A 15802-nucleotide genomic window follows, 5' to 3' on the forward strand; every position below is an offset into this window, starting at 1 on the left:
GGCAGGATCAGACGAATCAAGTTCGTTCGAAGCTCGCTTGTTCCAGTGACTACTGCAAGAGTTTGCAATCGCTCAGCGATGGCTTCCTTCGTGTTGGCCCCGATCTTCCGCAGCGACGAGTTCTTCGCTCCTTTCGAAGCCCTCGAGCGCCTCGGCGACGAGCTCTTGGGACGACGCTGGATCTCCCGCCCAGCGCTGAAGCAGGCTTCCAGGGCGGACCACTGCCCCCGCTTGACGGCACCCCGGAAGCGCCGCAACTCGGCGTCGGACGCCGAAGACGAGGCCCAGTCCGACTCGGAGTCCAAGTTCGTCGTGACGTACAACGTCCGCGGCTACCGGCCGGAGGAGATCAGCGTCAAGGCGGTGGACAACAGCGTCGTCGTCAGCGCCAAGCACGAAGAGGAGAGCGACGACGGCTGCAGCTACGTGAAGCGCGAGTTCACCCGGCGCTTCACTCTGCCCGAAGGCGTGGACGCCGGGGCTCTCACCTGCGCCCTCTCGTCTTCCGGGGTGCTGGCCATCGAGGCACCCAAGCCGGAGCCCCCCAGCAAGAAGCCCCGGGTCATCCCCATCACCGTGCAGTCCACATCGTCCACGAAGGCTGTGACGGACGAGAAGGGATCATCGAAGGACGAGGAGGCTGCTACTAGAGAACCAACTCCCGAGGCCTAATCCACGTTCACGCGTACACCGCTATATAGGATCATCTCTTCGCGGTCACGAATGTAACATATCCAAGCTTATGTCATCGTTGCCTAGCCTAAATAAAAACACTTTTCAGATTACAACTGTGTAGTGCGCATTATAGTCAGATATGCCTGAAGCTGTGTCTTCATATCTTCAAGGAGACAGCAGCAATCGGCATTTATACACTTTAAAATAATATTTGCATGTGCTCATTGTAAAAGCAACTGTGCGATAGCATATAGTCTGTGCCGACTTTAGATACTTACATTATTAGCTGTGGAGAAGTTTTTCTGTTACACGTACATGCTGATCACTGATGTTTGCATGGAGATATGAAGCAGCTACAGGCAGATGTCACCTATAGTTTTACCATGGCAGTTGCTCAATCCACTGAGCAGCCTAGGGCCATTGGCTTATTACATTTGATTAGATAGTAATTGACATCAAGGACTGAAGGAAACAAGTATCATCAATTTTTTACCAGACCATAGCCTTATGTGGTGCATCTAAAAGAAGTATATATATCCAAATTTGGTTTCATCTCATCTTAGTAATGATGCATAAGACATGCTGTATGTGAATCGTCATGTGTTTGCCTTCTACAACTAAATAATTTATAATCAAATTTATCCTCTCTCCCGTTAATAGTTTAGTTTCCAATAGCCCAGTGATGGCTGTGATGTGAACAGCCAGTATTGGTCTCTGATGTGAAAGGTGAGTGAGGCATTAAGAAAACTGCAATATGATCGCTGCTTAGATCTTCTCATAGCATTCCAGCTCTTCAGGCAGGCTGACTTTAGCATTGTAGTGGATAAAACAACGAAGCAGCAATTATATCAAAGTTTTTTTCATGCCTCTAGATAGGTGTTCGACTTTTCGGCTATAACCAAAAAACACCAGAGATGACCAAAGTGCCATTTTGACCAAATGACCAATGAGATGACCAAAGTGCCATTTTGAATAAACCAGTAGTTCTAATTAAGTTAGAGTTGATTAATGAAAAATCATTAACCATAACTGCACACACTGAAAATGCATACAAGAGCCGCTTCTATGAGTTGTTTATTTTGGGGCCTTAGTCTTGGTTCTCAGCTAATGCAAATTTGCAGGTCAATCCTGCAAACTGTAGCTCAGCCAGAGCTCGTCATTAAATACAATGAGATCTCTTTAAGACACTTTTGTTAAGCTGAATTATCTGGAAAAGGTGAACAGTTTTTGGACTTTTGCTTACTTTTCAAAGGCATAGTGCAAAAAGAAAAGTTTTGCTGCCTTGAAAGGTCAAATTTAGTGGAGCCAGCCAAAACCAGTCTCATGCAGTGGTGACAATATCCCTCGGAGAAGATCACAATTGCCAAGGCAAGTAGACTTCTTGGCTGAGAGTTCATAGCACGATGGAACCATTTTGTACTGCATGAATGATACCAATAATGCTTGATTAGGAGTGAACATATCAAACAGTTGTTGTATTAGAAGTGAGCTTGAGTAGTTACAAGAAAAACTACTCATTACCTTAACAGGCAAGCACTCAGGGAAATTCAAAGCAACAGCTGAAGTAATTAACAGCGGTCAAGTGGTATTGCTGCTGAAGGCAACACTACTTCAGTGAGTGACACGGTCAAGATGAGAAAACATGCCTAAAGAACTCTCATAACACAAATTCACTGAAACTATCTACTTTCAAAGAGTCTTTCCACACACACATATAGTGAGAAGCTAACTATTGGCTTGAGGGAAACATTCTGCTACTCTTACAGCTTGCAGTAGTCCTGAAGCCAGGTCACTATATAGAAGGTGACGAGCACCACACATATGGTCTGCTTCGGTTCTATCTGCAGTTGGAGACATGGGCGTCCGGAAGGGGGGGCAAGGGGGGGCGGTTGCCCCCCCTTGGAATTACGGATATTATTTATGCACTAGTAGAAAACAACTACCGTATTTTCCGGTGTATAAGACGCGGCTTTTTTTCGAAAATCTTGCTGGTGCGTCCTATACAAGGGTGCGCCTTATATGCGAATTTTTCCTCTTTTTTTTTGCGAGTTCATCGATTACTCCGGTTCATGCTCAAGCTTTTTTCACCTAAAAAATATCACTACCAATAACGCGGTTGTAACACGGTTAATACTTCAATACCGGGACCGCCGTGTGCGACTTTCTAGGTGATATTTATCATGAAACGGCGGGGATGACGACTTCCGGGATCACAAACGCGCGGCAGTTTCGGAGGCCCCAAGCAAAAGCAATGAGAAGCGCCAAAAGATGGTGACAATCGCGCTTCTCGCCATTGTCAAGACAAGCCGGCGTTGTTTTTTAGTCACCCTTTGCAACTTTTTTTGCTCCGTGTACGTAGTGCATGTTTCAGCCGAGTTGCGTCCAGAAATGGGTGAACCTTTTGATAGCGCATCTCAAGATGAAGACTTCGAAGGTTTCAAGTAGAAATAAAATGTTGTTATGGACATATGGGGAGCTGTATCGTTTTTTCTTTCTTTTTTGCTAAAACGTGGACGGGTATGGCATGAGCGTTGCTTTTTCGATCACTTAGCGTTGCTTAAGAATTGCTCACAGGTACGGTGCATTTCGCGATAGTAGCGCAAGCGTGTTTAATTAAGCCTCACTAGCCTAACTGATTAAACTGGGGTGCGTCTTATACACGGGTGCGTCTTATATACGAACTTTTTCAGTGACAGCTTGCATATATGGCAGGTGCGTCTTATACAAGGGTGCGTCTTATACACCGGAAAATACGGTACCCTCACCGGTGAGTCCCTAAAGATAGTGTCTCAATATAAGTACTTTGGGATGTATCTAACTTCCACGCAATCGTTGGCTGGCTGTACCTTGAGTTCGTCGGTTTTTGCGTTCTTCTAGCTAAAACACTTAACTCATTGCGTACAAAGACATCGCTAGGTCAAAACTAGAATATATTTCTGTCTTTTGGAACCCTCGTTCTCCAACTCTTGACTTACCGATTCGAGCCTCTAGAGAATAAAGCAGCCCGCTACATTCTGGCTGATTACAAGCGTCCTGACATCAAGTGAAAATATTGTAATATTTTTCCTGAAATATTTATAATATTTTATAATATGCCTTGCCAAAAGCGGCTGCTTTGTTTGCCTCCAGGCCTACTGCTGAATGAATGGATCTGTCCCTTCATGCAGCAGTAGGCCTGGAGGCAAACAAAGCAGCCGCTTTTGGCGAGGCATATTATAAAATATTATAAATATTTCAGAAAAAATATTACAATATTTCCTTTCACCTACAAAATTCTCCATTCAAACCCCCCCCCCCCCCCCCGACCCCAGACCAATTCAATTAGTTTGGGTGCCAGCCCACGCAGGCAACTTCGGAAACGAGGAGGCGCACTCTATTGCTCGAGCGTACGTCAACCGAGCAGGCCGAACAGTGGAGAGGGATTGCGCGCGGGACAGACTAATCACCTACAATGAAATCACGCTACACTACAGAGAGGCTTTAAAGGCTCACATATCCACCACCACACCACACCCTCACGAAGGAACAACTGACTATATGGAGGCAACTCCAGTCCAGAACGTTTCCTTCACCGGCCTATCTGGCACTAATACACCCGGATCAATACAAGCCCGAATGCTGTCTTTGTGGGGCACCGAGAGCAAACTTCGAGCACATACTCTTCATATGCCGAGAACTCCAACCACCATCTCGCTGGAACCTCACAGACCTAGAAGGTTGGGAGATCGCGGTCTCTAGCTCCGAACCGGCCTCACAGAAGAGGCTGGTGGAATGGGCGGAGAAGGTCGCCAAAAGTCATGGACTGATGGCCGCCAGCCGGGATTAAGAACCAAGCCAACCAAACCTCCCCTACTTCCTTCCCTTACTTGGTTCATCAGTTTTTACCTACCTACCTACTGCTGCATGATGATGATGATGATGATGTCCTCGGGCTGAATGGCACATACCCACGGCGGGGGATTGGCCAGGGTGCATAGCGGATACAAACGCACTCGTGTACAGGGAATGGAGTATAATTAAATCTAAAATTTTGGGACGCAGAGCTAGCATGAACCGACAACTCTTACAACGTTTTCTTTCACTAGCACGTACATCGTCATTTTCTTCCCCATCGTCACTGGTAGCTATTCAACCATGAAACAAACTCTCTGACTCACTTGTTACCATAACTTAAACTGAAAAATGTTCACTCTTCGGTCACTGACCCTCCAAGTGTTTTTAATTATCATTTTTGTGATCTATGTGCCTGTTGTCTCTGCATATTGTGAAGGGTATTTTTGAATCTTCCTAACTGTCGTTTTTCTCACCATCTTCCTTATATCTGTAATCGAGAGCTTGTCGGAAATCCGTCTGGTCAGGCATGGTGATAGATGAAATGTAGGATCAGTCGCTGATCATAGTAGAAATAAGCAAAGAGTTTCGAAACTCGTACGGGTTTATTTTTCATAATGAGCAGGACAGGAGCTAAGGCTACTCAATGTAAATAAGAAACCAGTGCGGGTTTCGAAACGTCTTTCCCGGCTTTCGATTACGAAATCAGGTTTCTTATACAGGGTGACTTTTTAAGCCTTTTCGAATTTTTATTCTAAAAACTCTGAGAGATGCGTCGGTGCGGTTTCTGGATTTTACAGCAATCCCGACAGTATTTCTCTCTTTTTATTTCCTTTCCTTTCGAAAAGGTAGGAGCCGGGACTAAAAGCTGTAAAAACAGCTTGACAGGGGCCCCGGCCCCCTACATGGTGGCACTGCAGCGTGTCGGAAACAACATCACCATAACAAAGGAAAAATAAATACAGATACATATTACAGAGGCAATATAGTTCAAGCGCAACAAATAAATACAAATTCAACATAGCAAGGCAAACAACAGTTTGTAACGCTTCAAACACAGAAAAAAAAGAAAACAAATAAAAAAATAGTTGAAGTACAATGTGTTGGACATTCTGGACACAGTATGTAACGAATTGAAGCGACAGTAAATTTCTACAAGGGACATGGGTACAATAATTACAGCGCAGAAAACGTCTCACATTACAAGATCTAAGACAACTATAATAATTTCTGCCGACAGAACAGACTAATGGTATGTTTAGGTTCGTATGCTGGATCGAAATTCGACGACTCTAAACTATTGAGTAATGTGGGAGTAATATATTTCAAAGATTGCGTATGGTATGAGGTGCGAGGTGTAGGTACAAGCCATTTTTCCTTGTGCCTCGTAAGGCGAGGTCTGGCGTTTTCTTGTAGTTGGGCTAAAGATATTAAAAAATTACTTTTTTCTTTCACAAAAGATTTATATATTAGCATTAACCTATAGTTATATAGGCAAAACACTGGGAGAACATTATATTTCTCAAAAAGGGGGGCCGAGTGGTGCAAAAAAGACACATTAGCGATATACCGAACTGCTTTTTTTTGAAGTAAGTGCAGTTTTTTTAAGTCAGTCATACCAGTCGTGCCCCAGACAATAATACAGTACTGAAGAAGAGATAATACTAGGGAATTATAGAGAATAATTTTAACCTTGGTAGGCAAAATTTCTCTCAGTCTCGCAATAACACCAACCGCACTGGATATTTTCGATTGAAGGTACTCAACGTGTTTGTTCCAAGTTAAATGCTTTGAGAAATGAACACCAAGTATTTTCACTGTATCGACTATTTGGATGCGATCTGTACCTAGACGTAGATTCATTGAAGTCAGCTGATGTTTTCCTTTTGGTGAATATAAAATTGCTTGTGTTTTAGACGGGTTTATCCTTAAACAGTTTGCGTTAACCCATTGGTGTAAATCGCCAAGCGCTTTATTCGACAGCAATTCAATGTCTGCTTCTGTTTTGCCCTTAACAAAAAGCGTCGTATCATCTGCGTACGAGACAAACTGAGCGCTGTCTGTGCATCGAACAATGTCATTGATATAGATAATGAATAACAGTGGCCCAAGTATGCTTCCTTGCGGGACTCCAGTTGATACAGCCAGCACGGAAGATTTACTGCCATTTATGTCAACGTACTGAGTTCTATTTCCAAGGTACGACTTAAGCAGTGTGTGAGCAATGCCGCGGACTCCGTATCTATGTAGCTTGGAAAGAAGGATGAAATGATTTACAAGATCAAACGCTTTCGTAAAGTCGATATAAATGCCTGCTATAATCTCTCTTTTGCTAAAAGCTTCTAAAATGATCTCTTTTTGTGCTACAAGGGCCGTCTCTGTTGATCGGTGCCGTCTGAAACCATGCTGAAAGTCAGAATACAAACTGTGTTGCGAAAAAAATGAAGAAATTCTTATGTGTAATATTTTTTCGATTCCCTTTGAGAAAATAGGTAATATGGAAATTGGACGGTAATTGCTTAGTGTACCTTTATCCCCATGTTTAAATATGGGTATTACACGAGCGACCTGCATTTCTTCAGGAAATATGCCTGTAGATAAAATTAGGTTATAAATATGAGTGATAACTGGACAGATTAGGTCAAGAACGTACTTTACCGGGATCACCTGCATGCCATTTGAGTCTTGAGCTTTACTGTTTTTTATAGCATTCATGGAAGAATAAACTTCTGAGCAGTTTGTGGGTGCAAGAAATAGTGACTGACTGCTGTACATTTCCGGCAGATACCGGTCAAAGTTGTCCATACTATTATTACTACAAACCTTAATCTGATTAGATTGTTGAATGAAAAGAGTATTGAAAGCGTCGGCTAGTTCCTTGCCAGAAATGCACACTCCATGGTGCTGGAAATTATCAGGAAAAGCCTCTGAGCCATCACCTGAGAGCAGGGGTTTCAGTTTTCGCCAGACTACATCTGACCGCAGAGTAGTCTCGTTCCAGAAAATGTTAAGAAAATAAAAATTCTTCGCTGCCTTTAACTTTGAGTTTAGGCTATTTCTATATGCCTTAAAAACAGAAAAATCATCGCCACTTTTGTTCTTTATGAATCGAGCATATAATGCATTCTTGCGTTTAATCATGCTCAACAATTCATGCGTTAGCCACGGCTTGCGCGCTTTCGATGGTTTTTTTACACGACACAAAGGAAAGTGGGCATCATATATGAATCTGAACACAGCTATGAAATTAGAGTATGCAACATCGCTACTTGTTGCTTTGTAAACGGTGTTCCAGTTTTCTTGACTAATCGCAAAACGGAAAGATTCAAGATCGGTGGGAGTGATGATCTGAACAAGATTGTTTTCTTTACATTTTTTTCTTTTTATTTGACGAGCCTTGTCAGCTAGCATAAATATTCCTGAATGGTCGCTGATACCAGTGTATACTGTATCCGCGGTTATTGTCTCAGTATTAATGTTTGTGATGAACACATCCAGCAAAGAACTGCTATCTTGAGTGACACGCGTGGGTTCAGTTATAACATTTGTGAAACCATATGACTGTATTAAAAGCTGAAATTCTTTCTGGCAGTGCGTAGGTGTAAGCATGTTAATATTCAGGTCTCCTCCCAGATAAAGGTCCAGACTGTTAACTAAAGTGTGTTCTAGAATTCTGCTAAAGAAAGCCAGAAACTTAGTAAAATCACCAGAAGGTGGTCGGTACATGACCACAAAAATGCTTTTTTGGTTGCTCAGGGTCAGCGCCTCATAATCAGAATTCATCTGGCAGAAATCTTCCAAAATTTCAACAACAAGATCATTTCTTATCAAAAGGCTGATGCCACCGCCACGTTTGCTCTTACGATAGCGCGAAAAGCAGTGATAGCCAGGCAAGCTAAACACGCGTGATTCTTCGGTGTACCAGGTTTCGGTCAGCATGATTGCTGTGAGCGATATACCAAAGCTCTCCACCAAAAGTGCTAGTTCGTCTTCTTTATTTGCGGCTGAACGGACGTTTTGATGAAAAAGTGATATGGCAGAAGTTTTCTTTTCTACCACGGATTTAATCTCAGAAGGATGAAGTCCCATGGTGTGGAAAAAAAGCAAGCAAGTTTAAGCGCATGTGTACTCAGACAATTTTGGACAAGTCATCAACATGGTTGATAGGGATTACTGGTGCACCATCTAGCTTCCGGACGAAGATTTTCCCGTTCTTAATCCATGTATACTTATATTTGAGTTCTTTTGTCTTAGATTTGGTCGCACCGAACAACCGTTTCATTGACGGGCAAAGGTGTTCGTTCACAAAGATTGGAACCACAGGTTCCATCTGCACGTCCTCTGTTGTTAGTCTCTGCTTTCTTGCCTTCTCGAGGAACGAGTCGCGCTTGTCCCTGCGGGTGAACTGGATGACAATGTTCGGCGCAGTGTCATTATTGGCTGTGCGAACACGGTGGCAGGCCTGAATGTCCGTGTTTTCAAGAGGTACGCCAATAGCTGTTCCCAGTGTCTTTGTAAGCTCAAGAATGTTCTCATTTGCTGCCAATGGCAGCCCCTTCACTTCTACATTCGTGCATCGTGAGTGTTGCTCAGTTTGTAGTATTCTGGAGTCATAATCCTTCAGCTGTTTTAGAAAGGACTTGCGCTCTTCTTGCAGAGTCTCTACAGTCTCTTGAAGTGTTTTGTTTTCCTCTTTTATGCGATTGACAGACTCTTTCATGTCTTCATAGTCCTGATTGATGTAGGCTAGGCTGTTTTTGATATCTCTAATTTCTTTCCTCAGGTCACGGTCAAAGGTTTCTCTGAGATCCTTGAGCTCCTGTTTCAGCTCACGCTTAAGATCCTCGAACATCTTTGCAAGTTCCTTCGTCATGATTGGCGGGCGACAATAGTAAAGAGACAGTCGCTAACAACAACAATAGATACTGTCAGAGATGCGCGAGACAAATGAAGGCACTACATGTCAGAAAAAAAACAAGCACAGGTGTTCAATAACAGTTGGCAGCAGCCGGGTAGCGGGCTTCAGACAAGTAAAAAAAAAATCAGATCAGATCAGTAAGCTCGTACTGACTAACCTGGAAAATGCAGGCGACGAATTTTAGCCGTCTGTCGTTTCCGCTACCGCTGCTGCCAATGAGCCGAGGTGCCGATGGTCCGGGAATATGTAGCCGCTGTGTCGCTGACGTCACTTGTTAATCTTCCTGGGAAGAGGTGACGTAGACGTGCTTCCGAGATCGTTGTAAAAGCGCGGAACCGTCAGCGTGGCTTCTTCAATATTGGTGGAGGGTGGCGGTACCTGGAAAATGCAGGCGACGAATTTTAGCCGTCTGTCGTTTCCGCTACCGCTGCTGCCAATGAGCCGAGGTGCCGATGGTCCGGGAATATGTAGCCGCTGTGTCGCTGACGTCACTTGTTAATCTTCCTGGGAAGAGGTGACGTAGACGTGCTTCCGAGATCGTTGTAAAAGCGCGGAACCGTCAGCGTGGCTTCTTCAATATTGGTGGAGGGTGGCGGTACCTGGAAAATGCAGGCGACGAATTTTAGCCGTCTGTCGTTTCCGCTACCGCTGCTGCCAATGAGCCGAGGTGCCGATGGTCCGGGAATATGTAGCCGCTGTGTCGCTGACGTCACTTGTTAATCTTCCTGGGAAGAGGTGACGTAGACGTGCTTCCGAGATCGTTGTAAAAGCGCGGAACCGTCAGCGTGGCTTCTTCAATATTGGTGGAGGGTGGCGGTACCTGGAAAATGCAGGCGACGAATTTTAGCCGTCTGTCGTTTCCGCTACCGCTGCTGCCAATCTATGTATGCCAAGTATGTACCTGTTAGGTAGACGATTAATTTACTAAATTAACTAATACATTTTTATTTCAGGGGGCAATGTTATATTGCGAAATTGATGGCCGTCAGCATCGAAAGTGAGATCTATTTTAAATTTTCTTGACCGGCAATGCGGTTCGAAATATCTAACGTCAAACACATGCATTTCAAAGTACGCTGAGTTGCCTTTCCCGCATGACTTATTTATAAAACGGCGCCTCTCGCACTTATCTATTCAATACAGGCGCAGTTGGTGCGTTTGATGGTGCAGAAGAAGTAAACTTGTATTCGTTTACGATGTCACGCGCAGCGACGCCATTTTATGATTAGGTAATGTGGAAAAGCCAACTCAACAAGCTTTCAAATGCGTATTTTCGACGTTTGATGCTTCGAACCACACTGCCGCTTAAGAACATTTAAAAACAGGGCTCACCTTTGATGTTGATGGCCATCAATTTCGCAATAAAACCTTCCTCCCAAAATAAAAGCAAGAAGAGTATTGCCTAATTTAGATTAATTAATCGTCTAAGTATTGGTCCATATGATGTACAGGTGCAGTCAAAAGTAAATGGAAGGCGCGACAGCGTGGCAAACCATGTCGCAGCGCTTTCTAACGCCAGCTCTGGAAACTGCTTAGCTCGGTCGCCAGGAAGCCGCGCGCGCTATCAGCAGACCCTTGTATCGAGCGTACGGCCATCACTTTCGGCGGCTCGAACGGATGCTTGTTGCTTTTCAAATGTGACACCACGGATTTCACGGGCGCTGCCTGCGATGAGTTTGAAGAGCGATTTGCGCCGTTTGAAAATAGTCAGCATCTGGCCCGTGCTCCTTGTGACGGCGAGCGAACGCTGCTATCATCGGCGTGTTTTGATTGCTTAGTGATGATGACGCATTTAGCGGTATAGCAGCGCCCGTGAAATCCGTGGTGTCACATTTGAAAAGCAACAAGCATCCGTTCGAGCCGCCGAAAGCGATAGCCGTACGCTCGAGACAAGGGTCTGCTGATAGCGCGCGCGGCTTCCTGGCGACCGAGCTAATCACTTTCCAGAGCCGGCGTTAGAAAGCGCTGTGACATGGTTTGCCACGCTGTCGCGCCTTCCATTTACTTTTGACTGCACCTGTACATATGGTTCGCCCTGCTGTACGATCCTGCTCAACAGACCGCACCAATGTACCTTTCATAGTTTTTAAATTAAAAATTTGTAAGGTTTTAAAAAATCACCCTGTATTTGCGTGCTAAACATTGCGCAACGTTGGGTGAGGCTTGTGTGCCATCTCCTGCGTTTTTATCTTCCCATTTATGCAATTTCCTTTGAGCTTTTAAGGATATAATTAATGGTTAATTAATGATGATGAAGTATTGTGTTCCATGGATAAGCGGGCCAGGAGATATTCTAAAAGCCTATCTAGGCCCGCACTCAATATATCTACACAAATGCCGCAACGAGGAAATCAAAAACAACAAAATAAAGAAAACGAACAAACAGATGGAGGGCATTGCGAGCCTGCTCACGGTTCGGTATTGAAGCCTTTTGAAGGAAGGAATAATAGAGAACACATAGAACTGAGGGAAGGCAGGCAGGTCAAGAGGAATTCTTATCTCGAGTGCAGATTCAACTTATCTCATTCATTGAAGCACGCAGTGAAAGCATAAATCACGCAACCGCTGCCCGATTACAAGAAAATGTGTCGCATTCAAGGCGCGAGATTAAAATCGGGAAGCAAGATCTCAGTGCAAGTGCTCCGTACTTCTTTTTTCTTTTTAATATACAAAGGGTGCACAATTTTTCATCTTCAAATGCGGATTCTGCAGCTCCGGTATTGGTCAGAAAAGAAAAAAACCTCAAAACAAATTTATTTTAAATTTCACCACTGGAACCCTTGAGGTAATGACTTGCACCTCGGGGTATATTGGTACAAATTTCTCATGTTTATTTTCTACGGCTTTCGAACGTTCATACAGCTGCAGTTTATTGTTAATTTTTTCAGGCTTTCTAAAGTTCATACAGGTTCGTCATAATCATACGTTTTTATTGGACAGATATAGGTTTGTAGAAACGAAATTGTATTAAGACATGAACAAGCAATCTTTGGTATTTGTTTTTCTTAAAGTCTGGCAGACGAAATCAAAATTTTGGTTAATACTATAACTACTGACATTTATGTTTACAATATGAACTGCTGCATGTTTCAACCCTGCCTCTCGAGTGGCTGCCAACCAAACGCTTTTATCAGTTTCCAGGCGTATAAACTGCACTTCCCGCTGTAAAGCTTCCTTTTCGCAAAGCTAGCTAGCTTGGTGGAAAGGAAGCTTTACAGGACAAAGGATAGAGGGCGCAAGTGTACGGAGAATTATTACGCAAGGCATTCCTTCTCAGAATAACCAAAACTAGACTAACTTACCGTGCTTTCGGAGGAAGTCTCGAGCTTGTAGGAGCATTTCTGTTCTGGAATTGGCTGCCCATCGATTTAAAGGTAATCAATAAACGTTTTGCACATTGAAGATGAGCGAGAGTCTCTGAAAAGAGGGTTAATGGAAAATGTGCCCCCTTACGATTTTAATTTTTGCGTTTTGGACACCACTGTTTTAATGTTTTTATATGTGCCCTTCTTCTCAACAAGCTCCGCAGAAACCTGTAACAAGTCCAAGTAACCACATTTTGCACATTTCGATTGATTGATTGATTGATTGATTGATTGATTGATTGATTGACGATTTAAATTTTTGCGTTTTGGACACCACTGTTTTAATGTTTTTAAATGTGCCCTTCTCAACAAGCTCCGCAGAAAACTGTAACAAGTCCAAGCAACCACATTTTGCACATTTCGTTTGATTGATTGATTGATTGATTGATTGATTGATTGATTGATTGATTGATTGATTGATTGATTGATTGATTGATTGATTGATTGATTGCCCACGAGTGGACAGCAGTAAAAACATACGCGCCATCGTATAGAATTTGTCACTAGTGCTGTCAGGCTTCCTCTTGAGCTGTGAATCGCACTAGATCAGCGATCCAGACGTCTGCAAGTTAGGAACAACTGTTTTAATCATCCCTGCAGAGCTTAGGGCCTCTACTATACGGACAGCTATCATGCCTCATGCGTTGTATACCGTGTTATCGACAAGGAGTATACGTGCTTGTGCAGGCCGTATCCAGCTCGCGAGGTCGTGCAGGGCGGATATGGGCTGGATCCAGCCCGCATAGTCTTGTGTGACGGGTACTATCTAGTCCTCAAAGCAATTTGATAGAGGCTCTCGCTCCCGTTTCCGCCGGCGCTCCACCTCCGAACCATCGCCACTTACACAGTGCCGAAGACATGGTACATGAACTCAAACTGATCGGACAAGGGAGTACATCCCCTGAGCAATAGCCAGTTATCAGAAGCGTGAATTTCTAGCACACCGTTCTCCATACAGCAAGGCTACTACTGCAGAAATGTCGAAGAGCCCTGTACTCGTAATTTCACACGGCGCAAACAGGCAGAGCTGAAACTCCCGCTTGCAGTGAACTCGTCTAAACCGTTGATTAATCCAGCAGCGCACAGCCAAATCTCTAAAACTTACCACCATGGACGGCGCTCCCGAACATCGAAAATTCTATTCCGCGCTTCCAGATTAAGGTGAGTGGTCCTTTTTTCGGCAACTGCCGTGGTTGGCCCAATGTTTCGGAAGGAATTCCTCAAGGTTTGCTTTATTGGGGTTTAACGTCCCAATCAATTCAGGCTATGAGGGACGCCGTAGTGAAGGGCTCCGGAAATTTCCTTTAACGTGCACTGACATCTGACAGCACACGGGCCTCTGGAATTTCGCCTTCATCGAAATTCAGCCGCCGCGGCCAGGATCGAACCCGCGTCTTTCGGGTCAGCAGCCGAGTGCCGTATCCACTGAGCCACCGCGGCGGGTGAATCCCTCAAGGTGCTGTAAATTTGTAATAAGGGACCAATTACTCAATGGCATCCACAGATGTGCAGCCATACGGCTACAAAGAAAGGCTATACAGCTATCACAGAAAATTCATAGTTAAAGAAAAATTGGTCCGAGTCCATGGCTCGAACCAGCGACCACCGCTTCCACGGTTAAGTCTCTACAGAGCTAACCGGAACGGCTAGCATACGGTAGGGCGAGAGCGAAGTGTAAACTCTGCTGGTCCAATGTTTTCGGGGAATCCCCAAAGGTGAAGATGGTAGAGCGACTAATCCGGTGAAGCGGTGGTCCCGGGTGTATCGGGAATGACGCACGTGCCATGCCTGGTGCGGCTATTCATCGTGCTCGCCTAGATTAGATATGCGCCTTGGTTGCCACACCCCTTGCGGCTATAAAAGCGCTGTACGTTCAGCAATAAAGTGCATTTGTTCGCTGGCCACCTCGACTGATACACCGGGTTCGAACCCCAAGCCAGGAACAATCTTTCTTTCACTCAAGTTTTTGCGGAAGCTGTATAGCCTTCCTTTTTAACCGTATGGCTGTGTTTGGGTGTGTGCCAATGAGTAATTTGCTCCCTTATTACTGCCGTGGTTGCATAACACGAGACAGCCTGCGATACCTGAAAGCATGATGGCATGAAGTATGTGTACAGCACCACTGCATCGTGGCGATTTGATACGACCCTATGTGTGAAATATTTTATTGCGAAAGCAATACTGCTAGCACTTTTCTGCCGTCGGTGGAGGTCGTTCCTTCGCTCTGGCGCAGCTGCGGCGCACGACCACGTGACAGCGTGACGTCACGACCAGAGGAGAGCAGCGGCCCCAACTCGTCTGTTCGGCCGTAGTCGTTCCTTCGCTCGGCGCGGCGGCTACCACGTGACGGCGTCCTCGGCCAACACCACCTATGCCTCGGCCCGCCGCGTGAGGGCGCTCGCTAGGAGAGGATAAACGGGGCGTCGCAGGCGCGCTCCGCTTAGTCATGTCTGAGGAGTTGTACAAGGCGTCGCTGGAGCGACGTGCTGCACGCAAACGCCGGCGCCGTGCCGAGGAGACAGATGAAGAAAGGCAAGAGCGGTTGGCTAAGCAACGCGCCTATGCCGCAGAATGGCGAGCCCGGCGGCGTTCTACAAGGTCAGTGAGCGAGAGTAGTTTCATGGACTCTCTGAATGGCGAAGAATAGTCTGAGGAGTGCAGAGCGATATGACGACGACTATGTAATTACCAGTGTTCAGACCAAGAGTCACTACTTTAGGGACCACCAAAGCGAGTTCATTGGAATAAACAAACAGTAGAAACCATGTTGTGTCCAGAGTAAATCCTTTAGTTGCACAAAAGGCGAAGCCATGCCAAACCACCAGCAGAACCAAGCGCAGCCAGGGAGCTATTGCTTTCCGCAATCACTCAGGCTTAACCAGAGCTAAGCCACAGCTAATTTTTTTTCATCCTATATATATGCCTTGTACGCCTACTTCTGTCTAAAGCTTGGCACTCAGGATGGCAGTATTCTTCTTAATAAAATAAAATAATCGTATGCAGAAGAGCAGCA

At 44.9% G+C, this 15802-nt stretch overlaps 1 protein-coding gene across 1 annotated transcript; it reads left to right on the top strand.

The window, feature by feature from the left end:
- LOC149343143 (heat shock protein beta-6-like) lies at positions 1–707 on the top strand. The gene has a single exon (XM_089542302.1). It carries the CDS (start codon positions 79–81, stop codon positions 670–672), a length of 594 nt encoding a protein of 197 aa, XP_089398428.1. The 5' UTR covers positions 1–78; the 3' UTR covers positions 673–707.
- Positions 708–15802: the final 15095 nt, after the last annotated feature.

This window comes from Amblyomma mixtum, chromosome 5 (genome assembly GCF_055824585.1).
Source record: "Amblyomma mixtum isolate Tamu chromosome 5, ASM5582458v1, whole genome shotgun sequence".
NCBI classification, from domain to species: Eukaryota; Metazoa; Arthropoda; class Arachnida; order Ixodida; family Ixodidae; genus Amblyomma; species Amblyomma mixtum.